At 44.1% G+C, this 14,201-nt stretch overlaps 1 protein-coding gene across 1 annotated transcript in view; it reads left to right on the plus strand.

Annotated features, from left to right (window-relative positions):
• The window catches only part of SPATA16 (spermatogenesis associated 16), an 87,318-nt gene extending 78,446 nt beyond the window's left edge, over positions 1-8,872 (plus strand). Inside the window, exon 11 of the mRNA XM_005242847.3 lies at positions 4,515-8,872. Within this exon, the coding sequence (XP_005242904.3) occupies positions 4,515-4,676 (162 nt within the window). The 3' untranslated portion in view covers positions 4,677-8,872. The remainder of the gene's footprint in view (positions 1-4,514) is intronic.
• Positions 8,873-14,201: the final 5,329 nt, after the last annotated feature.

Raw genomic sequence — 14,201 nt, forward strand, 5'->3', positions numbered from 1 at the left:
GCATTCACAGATTCTGCCCAAGCTTAGAGAATGATGTAAAACCATTTCAGTTAAGAACGAGCTAGTCGCCTCAGTATTTGCACAGACCACAGATCATTTTCTTCTCCCAGTAAACTCTGAACTGGAATTCAAAGCAGACTAATTCACTTACAGTCCATCCAGGTACTTCTGGTGCACTAATTGTTATGCTTTTCACCTTCTCACTCCATGTCAGAATAAAAATGCATTGATGTGTGGCACTGAGGAAAAGGCAGGCACAACCTTGCTCATTCAGCTGATTTTCCCCAAGAATAAAAGAACAGAAATACTTTTGAGATGTAGCCTGTCACTGCTGCAGCTCTGCGCTGGTGTCTCGGCAACACAGCAAAGGCTGTACTGCCGAGGCCAGCAGCTTCTTGGTCTGAGGGCACACATGCAGCTTTCGTCCTTCCCATTCATTCCTCTGGCTGAAAAAATAGTATCATTGCCTTCAAGTGGGCCAGATAAGCTGGCTTTTCTTGTCCTGCTTCACATTTTCATTCAGCCGCTAGAGATCTCTTTATCCTAACTTGATTCCCCTCAGCATTAGGCATGCAGACCCAGCGTTAGCCCACTGCTTTAATTCCCCAGGTACCTTTGTGGATTCACGGGTATAAAACTAAAGGCAGACAGCTGAAACACCAACACTATATATCTGTACTCTTGCAGAAGCCCAGTTGTTTTCTCGGTGTTAATTCCCTTGCTTTTTCTTCTGCCCCTCCCCAAATCAACAATTTCCACCACTGATATCTTCCATAGCATATTATCAATGCAAGGATTTGAAGTAAAGAGGAGAATTTGGGGCAATGCGAAATAAATTCAGTATTAACATAAAGAGCACAAAATACTCTGCTGAGTACCTGGCTCATTTGCAGACTTCTGTCCCCAGATCCCCACGCTTCTCTGCTTAGCTTGATCCCAAAGCACCTACAGGTACCACGCAGATGTGCTGTGGACCAAGCATGTATTTTGTTAAAGGCACCTTTTGTTTCTATTTCTTCCTTCTCTCCAATTGATCTTCATTTCATTCATTCCCCTTTTTTCCTTCCAGCTGATAACAACAGCCAGACTAAAGACAGAGAGGAAAATCCAGTGAAAGAAATAGGGTCAGGAGCAGCCTGAAATCAGAAGCTAATGAGGAAGCAATGGAAGGAACTTCAATAGATGGGCAATCATGCACTGAGGAGCCTCTAGCTGGGCCAAGGCTGTACCCATTGATCCAAAGTAGAAATGCTGCCACTGTGCTACTGGGAGTAACTGGGGGGGTGGGGTGGGGGGGGTGGAAATACACAGCATATGCCAAAAGTAAGACATCATAGCAGCAGAGGATTAAATGTAGGTTGAAGCCCAATTTGGTTTCAGAAGTTCTCAGGTCAGCAGGCATTTGAGAAAAAGACTGTAAAGACACTGTACAGCTGGGCAGGTGGGAGAAGTGGGGTTTCGTATCTTCAGGAGAGTATTTAAGAGACTTGGCTCCAAGGATGTCAAGCAGCAAGTTCAGCTATGGAGAGCCGAGCACGGCCCCCACGGGTGGGACACGCTGCTGCTGACCAGCTCCCAAGCAGAGGCTGCGGCACGCAGGGATGCTGTGCGGTGCAGGGGTCAGAGCTGGGGGAACAACCCAAGCACAGGCAGCACGGGGCACTGGCCCAGCAGTGCTGGGCTCTGGGCGGCTTTCGGGATCGTGCCCGAAATGAGCCCGATGTGAATCACTGGGGACACCAGCAGCAAATGATCTGCAGGAACCACGTCCCGCAGAGCTCTTCACTGCTTCAGCCTTAGAGTAGCTGCGAAGTTCAGCTACAGAACCCTGGGGGTCGGTCCCAGCGGCAGCCTGTGGCCGGCTATTGCTCTATCGGGAATAAGTCACAAGCCTTTTCCAAAATCCATTTCCCTACAACAGCTGTTGCTCTAAGGCTAATCACGCTTGGGCTGGCTACGAGCTATGTCCTTCTACCTACTCCCAACCACACAGATTCTTATTTAAAGAGTTAGAGGGTGGGGAGAGAAAAAAGAATATAGAAAAAAAAAGTAAAGCTATTGATTTTAAAAATCTGCATTTCCCAACGAGAGCCCCAAAGGTGGCTCACTGCAGTCAGACAGCAGAAGAGCAGGCACAAGAAGGTTCTAAATCAAGGCAAAAAGGCAGAACATAATGCTTCCAATTTACCTTCTTAAAATGAAATGTGCAAGCTAAAAAGCCATAAATAAGCACTACTGAACACCGCAGCCACCAAAAAGGGATTTTTAAGCCATTCCCCCCCCACGCCTCCTTTATCTTGTCAAGAGATTGTATTTTCATTGTGTTCGTATGGTAATTTAAATCATGCTAGGGCTTAAAGCATACAGTGTCATTGTGAGTCGGCAAGGGTTTGAATGCCATCACTGCTGTGCAAATAACATCATCAGCTCATCAGCTGTGTCAGTAACATTGTAATTATGTAAGCAACTATTATTTCAACCCCTGATATGCTGTATTAGAACTTATTTGGGGGGCTGGAGCTGACAGGTATTCTATAAATATGAAAAGCACACAACAGCAGCCAAGCCATGGTTTGAGGTAGGAACATCATCCGACAGGGGTCGTCTGGTGGCATCGCCAGCAGCGTGGGCACTGCTGGGTGGTCCTAAAGTAGCTGCTGTAAAACTTGTTTTTCTGGTGCCCCCTTAGCCCTCACCCCACACCCTACCCATCACCCGAGACCCAGTTCCCTTCCTATTACCACCCTTTGTGCTCACCCAAAGGCAAGCACTACCCCCAAAACAGAAAAGATAGCTTTTAACCATGGGAAAAGGTGTCGTAGACATTTTTGTTTGGTCTGTTGAAGAAGAGTCTTGGGGGTTTGCTGGTTGTTTTTAATATGGCTAAGGCCCCGAGCTGGAGCTTGGCACTAAGTGATGAGTCTTTCCGAGACTTCCCATGTGTTTTTGGCCAGATCAATGATTTCCTAAGCTTTTAATTCAGCTTCTTTAAAATGAGGCTAGCATAGTGATTCTTTTCCCTAATCCTCTGTATGTTTATACGGTGAGCACATCACGGCACAGCCAGCCCGTGAGGCTGTCTTCAGGGAGCCCCAACCACGCCACGCTCCTGTTGCAATGGATCTCTTGGAAACAGAGGAGTATAAGCCCATGAGCAAGTGTCCATCAAGGTTCACCAGCGCCGTTGAGAACTCTTCCATGGCATCATGCATGGTGCTATGCAAAGCTGATCCACTGAAAATGTCACTCCTGCAAGCATCGTGGGGAGGAGGCAGCAGAGGTCCTCTCCCAGATGCATCCTTGTGCCTTCGGCACCCCGGGGAGGCAGATGTAATGGTCCATAAACTTTTCTGCTCGCCTCATTTTCTATCTATGTCACACACGCGCACCCCTCCTCGACACCAACCATGGCCAGAGCACACGGCACGGCTTCACGTTCAGGGCTGAGGAGCACTTCAGTAACAGCTCAATATATGAATAAATACAATAGGAAGCCACGCTCAGATTAATTCACAGTCAGCTCTTCTGTGTTGTGCCTAAAGAAGCCACACTCCACTGAATGTGTGTCAGGATGATAGATTCAGACTTTTTTTTTTTTTTAATTCAGCTTAAAATGCAATTGGAAGATTGATTCTTTAGATCCTCACATTATATAGGGTCTAGGTCTTGAGTATAACTCAGTGTGAAGGGAGATGGCTCTCATCTTCACCTTACAGAAAGGCTGCATATCGCAAAAGCTGACAAAGGGTATGAATAAAAGTAAGGTGTGGGGAGAGATAGCCATGAAATTATGAATGCCTGGTATTTACAGCATACCTGTACGCAGTACAATTAATCTACATTTTTGGTTGTTTTGAAATCACCCCTGCAAGGAAGATGTGTCTATCTGAATGCATTCTTCAGTAAAATAATTACTTTTTTTTTTTTTTTTTTTTTTGGGGGGGGGGTGGAGGGGGAGGTGTGGAGTGACACTGATGTCACCCATTCTTTTAACTATATTCTCTAGTGTATTATATTCATAGGGAAACATATTTATTCAGAACTTCATTTTGATTTAATAGAAAAATGGTTCTCACCACAGCAATGTGGAATACTCATTTGTCTCCATGTGTTGATTTTTGGCATATAAATGCCAGAAGCGTCTGTTCTCTTTCTTTATCAAGAAAAACTTGCCCAAGATTAATTTCCTCATCATCCCTTCCTTTTAAAGTGGCTGTTTTTCAATGCCATTTAAAGACAGAGTTGTGATAAATTCCTGGTTTAGATGTACAGATTTCAATGAAAGTGTCTATTCCACAGCAGTAAAGTAATTGAAACCAAATAGAAAAGGACCCCCCAAAAAAAAAAAATTAGGAAATCGGGTATCACTACTCCAGCCAATTGTACGAGAGGTGCCTTCACATATTTTTCTTTCTAATGACAATTACTTTTGAAATAAGCTAAGTGCACAAGCTTTTAAAGTTTTTATAGAGGGGAAGGGACATGCTTCTAACACTTCTTTTTTATAACTGCAGATTGGACTAATTGAAGACTACTTATACCAATTAGAAGACAATTATTTAGAGAACAAAAGGCTGAAAAGAGCTAGAGCAGAAAAAATGAAGAGGACTCAATTTACACAGCACCCATACTGGGGATACTGGAGGATGAGGAAATGCAGAACTTTCCCTTACTGACCCTAAAAACATGGCCGACAGCAAACAAGAAAATTAACACTGTAGGTATTTGATAGACAGGTCAGCAAAAGACACGTTTCCACTTCATGAGCCTCCCCCTCACTATAGGGTTCCTTTACCAAGACACACCCATACTTCATTGGTGTTGACTAGCTTGACTAAATGTCTGTGAAAGGCTTATTTATAATCATCTTGTTTATCTAAATAGTAACACCCAGCCAAAAAAAATCACTTGTATTTTGTGCTCTGAGAATATTCTGCATCCAAACTCTACAAAATCCTGCTGGCTTGATTATCACCCAAGAGGCACCGAAAACAGGGATCCCTCCATCCTCAGCTAAGAAGAATTCAGCCTCACATCGCTTTCTTCCCAGGTTAACGCCTTACACTACAGATATTGATACAATCTATAGGTGAAAAGTGGCATCCTGCACCTTACGGCTGCAGCAACAAGTGCAAGACAAACGACACTACAAAAAGGAAAAAATAAAGAAAGGAGCTCAGCTGTTCAATGTGGTTAAGAATGGAAAGTCCTTCGTTCTTGTCTGTGCCCTAAGGGTGATTTTTCCACCCCCACCCCACCCTCCATTAGATGGTAACTGCTGTTTAAAAAAAAATAAATATATATATATATATATATGCACAAGCACTCCAGAGATGAAAATAACCACACCCACCTTCCCCAGTGTAAATCTCTTGGTTAAGGACCGGCCATACATCTGGCACTCCCATGGCAGCAGTCTGTCACGTAGGCACATCTTACATCACTTTGGTCTTCAAGGAAGCACATCCCAAATCCCCTAAGCCCTGTCATCAGTGAGCAAAGCCACGCACCTACTTTTCAACAGAGATCACCTTATCAGCTGGCGTTTGGCAGGTGCCCCTGGCTGACGTGCGTGGGCTGTTTTAAGGCTGGCATTGCTTTTCCTTGACTGTGTTTATTTTGTAAGAAAATAACCTCACCCTATAAAAACAGCATTCAGATCATTCCGTTTTCTCCTTCAAGGGTGATTTTTAAATAAAAACATAGAAAGAAAGGAAAAATGCAACCCCCCAGTCCTAAGATTCAATTAAAAATCCAGGACCTCAAAAGGTATTTAGCTGCTAAAGTCCCGTTATCTATTTATCACAGAAAGGAGTCTAAACCCTACAGATTTTTAGGTGCTAGAAACCATCCTCCTAGGCTCTCATAAAAGAGTTTTGAGAACTCAGAAAGAACTAGCAAAAGCTTTGATGGTCCTTTGTTCATTGTTAACAGAATAAGTGTAAAGAAATATTTTTGAGAAAATCTGAGCTAGCCTGAGCTCCTTAAACATGTGGGACAGAGAAACAAAGAATTATTGCCCTTTGGAGATGGCATTATTTTGCTATGGAGTTGGTTTTGTCAGATGAAGTTTTATGACACGTAGTGGCAATCATCCATCTTTGATGAGCAGGCACACACTAAATCAGAAAGAGTGCTCCCCACGGATCATCAAGTCACAACACACAGTTTGGTAAATCATGAGGCTCTTAAACAAATACTCTTAACTTGATGCAAGCTGGCTTACAATTCTGCAATATTTAACGCAAAAATCAGTTCTTTTTGCCCAAAATGATGAGAAAGAATAAAGCGCACTGAAAACAGGTGATTGTTGGAAGCAAAAAAGCAACATTGCTGATGAAAAACAGTTGCCTGCGCGACATGAGTGAGTTGATCCAAGCGCACTGAGAAAGATGTACCAGCCTCGTCACGGAGCTTCGCGAGAGACCTGGACCCGAGACAAGATGTGACATTTCACTTTTCAGATATCAAGTAGGGCGGAAAACCTGTCTTACGTCGCAGATCAATACGTCACTTAGAGAGAGAGAGAGAGAGAGAGGCCACAGCCCAAATCAATTTGTAAGGTGTCGGAAACATCTCAGCCAAGCCCAGGCTGCAGCGCCCTTTAGCCTCCAGAACACCACAGCCTAAAGCACTTGTTGGGAGGTGAAGTCAGCTGCGAAACAACCCAAAGCAAACATGAAAGGAGCCTCTGCCATGGGGAGGGGCATTGCCATTTTCTACAAATACCCACTGCAATGCACAGATTCCCAAATCTGCACTGTATTTTATTCAGGACTCAGAGTCAGCCTTTACTCCATGAATATACCACGTTTTGGCTGGACAATGGGGAAGAAGTGGGGGGCTGGGGCGGGTGTGTGTGAATTTCTGATGCTTGCTGCATGCAATATGGTTTCTAAAGCATGAGATTCACTAGGATCACCCGCAAAAATTAAACCACATAATAATATTTAACTTGCCTTTTGAAGAAATGGCAGAAAGTGTTACAATGATCCTCTGGCTTCTTAGCTGGCAGTTTCTATAGGGTGATGACATATACCGTGGCTCCTCCCATCCAGGAAATATTACCACAAGCTGGGCTTCATTCCTGATCCTGGTCTTCGTTAAAGGCCCATTAAAACCAGCCTGGCCCGTGGCTGCTGGGGCTATCGCGGTCCCGTACACAAGGGCACACCTCACACCACTCCCCAGGAGTTCCACTTTCAGGTCGCTTTTCTTTCAAAGACTAGTTTCCAAATGAATGATGGCTGTTTGTTTCCCTCCATCACAGATTTTTTTTGTCACAAAAAATGACTTATCAGTTGACAGCTAGGTTCTCTGGCCCCAGGCAACTGATGTCAGTCGAAACCACTCGAAGAAAAGCAAGGAACACTACACCAATTTAAAGAAAGGGGGGAGGGAGGTATAAATAACCTCTCCCCTCAGACTGCCTCATAATTTTTCTGCTGGCTATTTCAATCCTTGCTTCCTTGCAAATGCCAGAACTTCTGTACTAAGCCCTGGAAGGGACAACAAGCACAAGCAGTCAGCTCCTTCAGGTGCTGGGTGTATGTTTACCACTGGATTACAATGTAGTTACAACTCAGAGAAGGCAGACCAGACAGCGGCTGGTCTCAAAAAAACGTTTTTCACTTTTGCTGTTTGTGGAGTCTCTTCCATCAGAAGGGTACAGTAAAAACACAAGGTTGTGATTCAAAGTGATGGAGAATGGGTCTAGAGCTGAAATATTAAATAACGCATTGCCAGAGGCAGAAGACAAGATGCGCTTGTGACATCCAGTGGTAGGGACTACATGAGGGCACGTGGTAGCGGCACCCACTGCTAGGGACTGAGCAGTAGGCTGCTGTCGCTAACCTCCATCTGTGGTCAACGAGAGAGACAGTACTTAGAAAATAATTTGGAGCACCTCAGCCACACTCCTGCCCTCTGCAAGTATCTCCCTCTACCTCTGCTTTATGTTAAAGGACGAGAAAAGAGTGGTCACATCCAGTGTTCCTTCACATTTGACCACACAGGTGGCAAACACCAGGGGACAATCCACTCTGGGTGGCCTCCTAGGAGTTGGCATTAATACTTCTAAACAAACCACCGCTTAAAAAGTTGAGTCTTATATTAAGTAATCTAGAAACTAATCGTGAGCTTATTGACACCAACGACACAGGAGGGCTCTTAGGCACCACACAGTACTTCCAAAATAAAGTCCATGGATAAAATTAGAAGAAACTACATACACTGTATTATATTTACAACACAGCTGAGAAGTGGTACAAATGCAACGTGTTGCTTATTCAGCGGCTAGATGTGATCACACATCTCTAATCTCCAAAGCCAGAACAACAGCAGGCCACAGTTTTACATTTTTCCATTTGAACTACAATCATTGTCACAAAAGCCAATTTCACGTTGGGCTGTTTCCTGTTCTTGTTGCAATTCATCATGAGAAGACACAAGATCTAAGATACCTGGCGAGGCGCAGTCCCTGAATAATACAGCGCATTACTTTGACCTTTTCAGTTTGCTTTGTGGTGTGACTGGCCAACCGTCCTGTCCTCTCCTGTTAGCCACCCCATTAACCTGGGAGGAGAAGGTGGAACGGACAGACAATTAGCCAGCAGAATACTAAAAAGGTTAATGAAGGAGCGCAGAGCCCTGGCTTTCTTGAGCTTCAATGAGTATTAAGATTCTGCAATCTTTTTCCTCTTTCAAGGTCTCCAGTGAAAAAAAAAAAAAAAAAAAAAAAAAAAAAAAAGAGAAATCGCACAAGATGAACTTTGTTCTCATTTCAGATTATAATCATGTAGTTCCTTTCAGATGTCACACTTGGATGATTCTAGTTTATGCGTGAATAAACTGAGAAGAATGTTTATTTTTACCCTTCTCAATATGGAGAATATTCAATTAGAGCGGTGAACTTTTTCTTTGAAGCTGGTCATTGTTGAGTAAAGGAAAATTGGAGAAAGTAGAGGCGAAACAGCTCCATACGGCAGCCGCCTTTAGAAAGGTCACACTTGCTGCACTGACTGCGTGGGCTGAGTCATCAGAGTCATTTCCTCGTCAAAGGGAGGACGTGGTGGCTCCTCTGCATCCCGCGGGCTGTCAGCTGCCGCCAGCTCTATCTCGGTACTCACCAAGGCTGCTGCTGCGGATCTCACGTGTCCCAGGCACATGTAGAAAATGAGGCACAGTAGGTCTCCGAAGTGCCTGGCGACAGCAGCTGCCCCATTTCCCTGGGTTTCCATACATCTTTGTAAAGCCTTCCAATTTATTTCTCGTTTAAAGTCATAAACAAGACAGAATTCTATAGGCAAGTACCAGAAGTTGTTTCCTGAAGCCTTGCAGTCAAAAGGCCTAGTTTCAAGACTTCACATGAGCTTCTTTTGCTCATAAAGATTTTCTAAACATTACTCTGGTGGTTCAGTTACGATGACATGGGACGACTTGTTTTTCAGGCACTGCCATATTCATGTCTTTGTACAGATTTGTTACTCCGAGTTGCTATTAATAGCAGTGATATGAAACACTTAACTTCAGACGGAAGGAGTGGGGGCAACGAGAAAGGGACCTTTCCGCTACCCGTGAGAATGCCGAATTTTACATTTGTTATGGGTATTGACCGCAGTAATGCAGAGTCCTTTTTATTATCTCACAGTAATAATATAATCTCTATTTTGCTTAAGGTGAACAGTGATATTCAGACAGGAAGAATTACTAACAAAGATAAAGCTTTAAATTATAAAAACGATTTCATGGTTTCTCTCTGTAATACATTTTAAGTCCAGAAGGGACCATTAAGATCACCTATATGCCAAGGATTCTTACACTGTGCTTTTTGATATATGGGATCTCAAGTAACATACCATTTCTTTTGACCCTTGATCTTGACCATTATCTCTGATGGATTTTCACAAACTACGTGTTGAAATATTCATACACTTCGGGGCATGCTCACAAACTGAAAGAGATTTGAGAGGCATAATTTCCCTTCAGAGGAAGTCATTCTTAGGAAAAAAGTTTTGCTGTGTTTTTGTAACAATTTCAGTGAAATCAGCACACACAAAAGTTTATCATGTTGCGATATTGTTGATTTGAAAAGATCTGTAGCAATTTTAACGAGCCCTTATTCCTGATTTAAAGTCCAGAACAGAAGTGCGTATTTCTGGGCATTTAGTGAGAAGAGGGCTAGCAGCTGTGCCGTGGCTGGCTGTCCGTAGCTCCACCCGCCGCCACTCAGGGCTGGAGGGATGCCATCACCGCGAGAAGAACTCCCAACCTCAACAGTTCATCTCTACAGACCACTATCACAAATTAGAACATATCACGCATTAGTAGAGTAGTAACCCTGTCAAGAACTAGATTAAATTCTGAGTATGTTGAATAGAAAAGGCAAACTAAGAGAGAGAAAAAGAAAGCCAATCCGTTCCTGCATTTGTTCTCATGTCTGGGTGGCCCAGGGAGTACCTGTGGCAGGGGATGAATTGTCCCCTCTCGCAGGTTAAGGAATAAGAATCTGATTGTTCTTTGTGCTCACGAAATGAGGGCTGATCCGTAAGGGAATGAACGTGCTGAGCTGTTACGCTGCTGCCGCGGCTTAACCCCAGCCGGCAGCTCAGCCCCGCACAGCCGCTCGCTCGCTCCCCTCCAGTGGGATGGGCGACAGAATGGGAAGAGTAAAAGTGGGAAAACCGGTGGGTTGAGGTGAAGACAGTTTAACTGGTAAAGCAAAAGCCACGCACAGGAGCCGAGCGGAACCAGGCATTCAGTGCCCACTGCCCACCGCGGGCAGGTGTTCAGGGCCACCCCCAGGGGAGCTGGGCTCCATCACGCCCAGCGGTGACTTGGGAAGGCAAAGGCTGTAGCTCCAGATGTCCCCCCCTTCCTCCCCCAGCTTTGCGTGCTGAGCGTGACATCATACGGTGTGGGAGACCCCCGGGGTCAGCTGGGGGCAGCTGTGCCGGCCTCGTCCCCTCGCAGCTCCTGGTGCCCCCCAGCCGGCTGGCTGGTGGGGCAGGGCGAGGAGCTGAGAAAGCCTTGGCGCTGTGTAAGCGCTGCTCAGCAGGAACTGAAACATCCCTGGATTATCAGCGCTGTTTCCAGCACAAATCCAGAACACAGCCCCGTACCAGCTGCTCTGAAGAAAATTAACTCCACCCCATCCAACAGCAGCACAACCGCCTTGAACAGTTTCTCTCCAAAAGTCTCCTTTATAAGCAATACAGCAGAACTCTATTTTTGAAATATATTTCTCCACTACTGTTCTTGAAAAGTGCCGTAGGGACTTTTGTATTCCAGAGGGATGAGACCATCAGCTTTTATACATCAACAAACAAGCAGAGAGAAAGCTTTTTTGGGTAAGATACGGAGTGTCGCTTTTTGTGAGGGTAAAAGCTGGAGGTGCATAAAACCAAATTCTGCCATTTAATTAGTAATCAGCAATGATCTGTCAGTCAGAGTTACTGTAATTCATGAACTGTTAAGTCAAAGCAAAAATGGCAAGTAATTAGACTGTATCCATTAGAGCTTCACTAGCACTCACTCATACAGCTAGGGTTTCAATCTGAGGAAGAAATGGAAGTGTGAAACTCCTTAATATATTCAGCTTTTTAATTAGTAATCAGTGCTGATTTGTCAGCCATACCAACTCTAATGCACAAGCCATTGAAACACAGAAAGAAAGGCATATTTTCAAAATCATTTATGCTTATATTTACATTCCCTCCAGGCTGAAACATTGGAGAAATGACTGAAACATCACCTTTGCCATCACAAACATGTAGGAGCTTATGACCCAACCTAGCCAACGAATTACTGACAGTTTGGGTAAAGACAGAAGTTAAGGTAGTTAGTAGCTCCAAAGACCAACAAATAAACATCACCTTTTTAAACTGTACACAAAACAAAATCACCAAAAGCTCCGCTAGTACAATTTATATTGCAGTCAATCCCATTTTAAAGAATCCATTAATAAATCAACAGCATGCTTACCGTGCTGTCGTGCTTTCCTTCATCTCTGGATGGAAAAGGAGGTGGCAGAAGAGAAATGCACAAAGTCATCCTTTACCTGCTCTACGGCTCTCCTGGTAAGCTCAGCAGCAAAGCCGGGCTCTCCAGCATCAGGCCAAAAGCTGCTTCCTTCTTCCTCAGAGGAACTGAGGTGCTGGGGGGGAGAGGGGGAACGAGGGAGATAGAGGTTATCCTCTTTTTACCCATATTAATATAATCAGAACTTTAATTGCTTAATTTCACCGTTATAAAGTACCCTCGCTAGGCCTCCCTGTATCGGGTAAAAATAAAAGGATGCTTCACGTCTTTGTAAGCACCTTTTTTTCACTACTTCATACATATATGCATTTATATATACAACTTGCTTCAACAAGAGGGTAGCTCCTGCTGTAGTCAGGCTCTGTACTTAAAGTCAGTGTCAGTGCATGGATCAGCTGATAAAGGCACCAAGACAGCTTAAACTAATTACAATTTGCAGGTAGGGTGGTAATTGCACTTCTAACTGCCTAAATTAGGCATACAAATGCATGGCTGCATTTGTATAGAGGCTGACAGAATACTCTGTGCCAGCTGAAATTTCAGCCCTAAATAGTGCTAATGTTCTTATCTAAAAATGACTTTTGTTTGCCTAACATCTGACAGTGTTACATCTATTTCACTAGATGTTTAATTAGTTTGTTTTCATGGTGTTCTCGTTTCCATTTTAGCTGTTGTTACTGATGGGAGAGAGCAGGTTTCTGGCTCTGCGCTTAAATCCGGTCCCAAGGCACAGAACGTGGCACCAGTTTGCCGTCACCCTTCCAGTGTCAGCTGCACCGAGCGCTCAGCCAACATGCTGAGCCCTCAGCAGCTTTTGTGGTTTTAAAGTACATTCGAGCTAGCCCCTGCTTTGCCTCTGATGGCTGGCTTTCAGAGGTTGTAAACATCCATCTCAGTGGAGTTTTCAGTTTCTATTTTTGAAAGAGCAACTATTTTTCTGCAAAATACAGGTCAAGCCGTCCCGTTGCATCGACAACGGATTCACGAGCAGGTGCTCTCAAGTAGCTATAATGTCTCCACCTTTTCTCTTTGAACAAAAACCCATAAAAGATTAATCATCTTGGTCCATAAATGCTTTAATAGCTTGCCACGAGCGTATGTTTATGAATTCTAGGTATAGGTTTGTGACTGGCCGGGCTGCTCAAACCCAGACTAAAGCTACACAAGGAAGTTCACGTGATTCAGGTGTCAAGAAAGGGAGAAGGGGACAGCTCCGACTTGTGTCCCACACGTCCTCCGGTCTCTTGGCCAACTACCAGCTTCTTTAATATCTCACTGGGGTGGTTTTTTCTAATTTTTTTAAGCAAGCAAACATATACATCACCCCACCTTAGTACGAGCTTTAGTCTATGCACTCCCTTCAAACCACCCCCCAACAGCTATACAGGCCCCTTAAACACTGCTCACAGTATAAACTGCTGAGCACTATCCTGCATTTCAGCTGGTAACAAAGATCGGCCAGTAACCCAATACCTCGTTTTCTCAAAATGTTGAAGGGCACACTTAAATATACAAACGGCACACCTACTCATAGGAATTTTCTTCCTGGAGCACTACTACCCAGCTTCCAGATGCACACGCTAGCAAGGGCAGCCAGCAAGCCTGCTGCTAGGAACTGCATTTGCCTTGGAAGTTCGGGGCAGAGCAGTGAGGCATCCCCACCGAACACCCACCCAACAGAAGACCCTTCCCTTTGACAGCTCTTCTTCAATTGTATAGGAGGCCCCGATTTAGAACAGTTAAGAGTAAGGATTCTTGTAGCAATGAGCATGAGCTCAGCGAACTGTTTGATTTTGTACAGCCTATGAGAAGGGAAGGTTGTGTTTAAACAAAAACCATCTTTTGACCCCCTCTTCAGAGAGTTCCAGTTTTTCTAAATTAAAACAATTCTTCTGTATGCTGGACAGGTGCTGGCTAACTTTTTAGCCCAGTGCTGAGTAAGAGCTAAGTTAGAAAGAAATGTTCTTTTTATTCCCAAGTTTGATGCAAAAGTCGCAGAACAGATCCTATAGTTTTACCAATAAAGAAATCTCAGCACAAAGACTTAAGAAATTATATTTAATTCAACTAAACTCTCTGAATTTAAGCTTAAAAAAATATTCAGGAGAATTGAATTATCTGTGTTATGATCAAAGGTATTGTACAAAACAAACTACTGTTCC

This window comes from Falco peregrinus, chromosome 12 (assembly GCF_023634155.1).
Source record: "Falco peregrinus isolate bFalPer1 chromosome 12, bFalPer1.pri, whole genome shotgun sequence".
Taxonomy (NCBI): domain Eukaryota; kingdom Metazoa; phylum Chordata; class Aves; order Falconiformes; family Falconidae; genus Falco; species Falco peregrinus.